General features: G+C 44.2%; 1 protein-coding gene across 1 annotated transcript; it reads left to right on the top strand.

The window, feature by feature from the left end:
- Window positions 1-1,507: 1,507 nt before the first annotated feature.
- On the top strand, window positions 1,508-2,317 carry LOC308312492 (DNA oxidative demethylase ALKBH2-like; the record flags this gene model as incomplete). The annotated part of the gene is made up of 1 exon (XM_080759100.1): window positions 1,508-2,317. The coding sequence occupies one exon, from the start codon at window positions 1,508-1,510 to the stop codon at window positions 2,315-2,317; it is 810 nt and encodes a 269-aa protein (XP_080615226.1).
- Window positions 2,318-2,915: the final 598 nt, after the last annotated feature.

The raw sequence follows: 2,915 nt of genomic DNA, 5'->3' as shown, positions 1-2,915 counted from the left end.
TGTGTGTGCGTGTGTGTGTGTGTGTGTGTGTGTGTGTGTGTGCGTGTGTGTGCGTGTGTGTGTGTGCGTGCGTGTGTGCGCGCACGCATGCGCACATGTATATGTGTGTTTTGCATTTGACCATGGCCCATGTTTTCCAGCTCCTCAGACAGGAAGTGCTACCTTAGCGACAAGATGAAAACACAGGAAGTACATACTGCATGCCTCACATTCCAGTATTGTCTCAGTACGCTGACAGACAGAGAGAGAGAGAGAGAGAGAGAGAGAGAGAGAGACAGAGAGAGTGAGCAAGGGGGAACAGAACTGTGAGAGTGAGGGTGAAACACACAATGAAGTCTCGCAACAATGGGCGGCACAATTACTTTGCTCCGCAATGACACAAAATCTCCAACTCTGTGACTCCAGTCAGTCCCACAGATGGCTGGACACACATAAAGGGTCGTTTATGAAGCCGTGGAAAGGAAGACAATTAGGGCCGATATGGGGGAATAAAAATGTTTCCGAAATATGCAATTCTGGAAAGGCCATTCACCATAACAATAATGTACAGTACAATGGGGGATATTAAAATCCTCTGTGTTCTTTGGATTTTGGGAGACATATACAGGGACTTGCATTAAGCCATCATAAGAAATACTTTATTTTGCTGGCTGGCAACAGCTGGGAAAGAACTTAATTCTTCAAAACTGGAAATCTGAAAACTCTCCCTCTGCAGAGACATTGGTTGAACAAATTGACTTCCTATTGTACTACTGAAAAGATTTTATACCATGTAAGCCAGAAACATTATGAGAAAATATGGGGTTTCTTTATGTGTCCTCCTGGTAACTAAATGGGATGTTGTATCATGTTTTTAATAATGCAAATGTAAAGATGGAACTTGTACTGTACACCTGGGGTGTGTGTGGGTGGGTTGTTGTTTTGTTTTATTTTGTCCTGTCTTTTTTATTTTTTTACGTTTGTCTAAATAATAATAATAAATGTGTTCATATATATAAATGCACCATGTCTCTGTACGTATGTGTGTACGGCTGTAATCCACGTAACTCCAGAACCGTCCTCCCCACCGACTTCAAATTCGACAGACTGGTTCCACGCTCCCACAGGGAGGTCAGTGCCCGGTGTCGAGTCGGTCGGACCCACGGCTGTCCAGAACCGCCCCAAAAGGCCTCTCTCTGCCCACTGTGCCCAGGGTCCACATATGGATCTGGCCTGTTCTGACATCACAACGCTCCATATTTGGGCATGCCTGACACATACCTCCATATACACAGAGAGACAGTTACAGTAATCTCCATATTGTGGCGATCCGTTTTGGAGCCACATTCAACCTGTCAAATCCAACGTCACATGCACGCCCACACACACACACACACTTCCTCCTTCTCACCCCTTCCTTTACTCCACGCCTCCAACCTGAGTGCAACTGGGCCAGCTCGAACCACGTTCCACATTCGTATGTCTTTTCTTCTAATTAAATATATTATTATAGCATATATAGTTCGTGATGGATAGGTTTGTAATTCGGGGACAAAAGCGTTCTTATAATGACGGGGCTGCTGAAGATGTCCTGAGCGCAAGCAAGAAGGTGAAACTAGATCCAGGCAATGATAATGAGGGGATAAAGGAGGAAGAAGCAGATGAAGACTTTGCAAAGTTCTCTCATCCTGTTCCCTGGCATAAAGTAGAAGCAGAAGGACTAGACTGTGATTATGCTTTACTCTTCCCTAAGAAGGAAGCAGACCACCTATTTAAGACACTGGAGGAGGAAGTGGTGTACTTAACAGGAGATGAGGCAAAGGTGCAAGTGTTCGGAAAGGTCTACGATGTTCCGAGAAAACAGGCAACATATGGGGATGAAGGACTAACTTACACTTATTCTGGGGTGAAACATTTAGCCCGTAGATGGACTCCTACAGTGGAATACATTCTGGATGCTGTATCCAAAGCAACAGGACATGCATTCAATTTTGTTTTGGTTAACGGGTATAAAGATGGGCAGGATCACATGGGGGAACACCGCGACGATGAAAGGGAGTTGGATTCTGTCTGCCCCGTCGCCTCCGTCTCCCTCGGGGCAGCACGGGACTTTATCTTCAGACACAGGGACACGCGAGGGAAATATAGTTCTCGTAATATTGAACCAGTGAAGCTGAAGCTCGCTCATGGAAGCCTGCTCCTGATGAGTCCACCAACCAACACACACTGGTACCACAGCCTACCTGCACGTAGAAAGGTTCTTATGCCGCGCATCAACCTCACCTTTAGACGTATCCTCATGGACAGCCATTCAAAATTAACCACCGATTTGAGATGATTGATTTGAGGCATTAAGTTTCTTTTCAGAGTATGCAATACAGGTTCATGTCAAATGCAGTGATTGTACATTTTATTAGAATGTGTAAGCCTATAAGAGGTTCGCAAATGGTGCACAAGTTGTGGCCCTTGATTAAAAATATTGAGCTGTAAAAAAAAAAAGAAGAAAAAAAAAGAATTACTCCAATACCAACCAAACACGAACAGATCAACCCGCTGTCCACATGTCTGTGAATGTCTGTGAAGGCATTCACAGACATGTGGACAGCGGGTTGATCTGTTCGTGTTTGGTTGGTATTGGAGTAATTCTTTTTTTTTCTTCTTTTTTTTACAGCTCAATATTTTTAATCAAGGACCCTTCTGTTCCTATGACACCTGCTGTGACCTCACAGACTTTCACAACTTCAACTTTTCATCCCACCTCAACTTCCGGCAGTCCAATTCCCCAGCAGCTAATAGTCCCCTTGACCTTATAGGCCAATGGCTCCAGAGTTTTCTTTTGGGTTGATAATTGACGGAACTGAACTGAACTATTTATATTGAATTCCCCTGACATTCCTTCAATATAAAGAACAACAAACTTTGAATCTCGGTGTGGT

The sequence above is a fragment of the Protomyctophum bolini genome, assembly GCF_963924005.1.
Source record: "Protomyctophum bolini genome assembly, chromosome: 3".
In the NCBI taxonomy this organism is placed as follows: Eukaryota; Metazoa; Chordata; class Actinopteri; order Myctophiformes; family Myctophidae; genus Protomyctophum; species Protomyctophum bolini.
The sequence above is the reverse complement of the archived record's forward strand: the minus strand, read 5'-3'. Positions and strand labels throughout refer to the sequence as shown.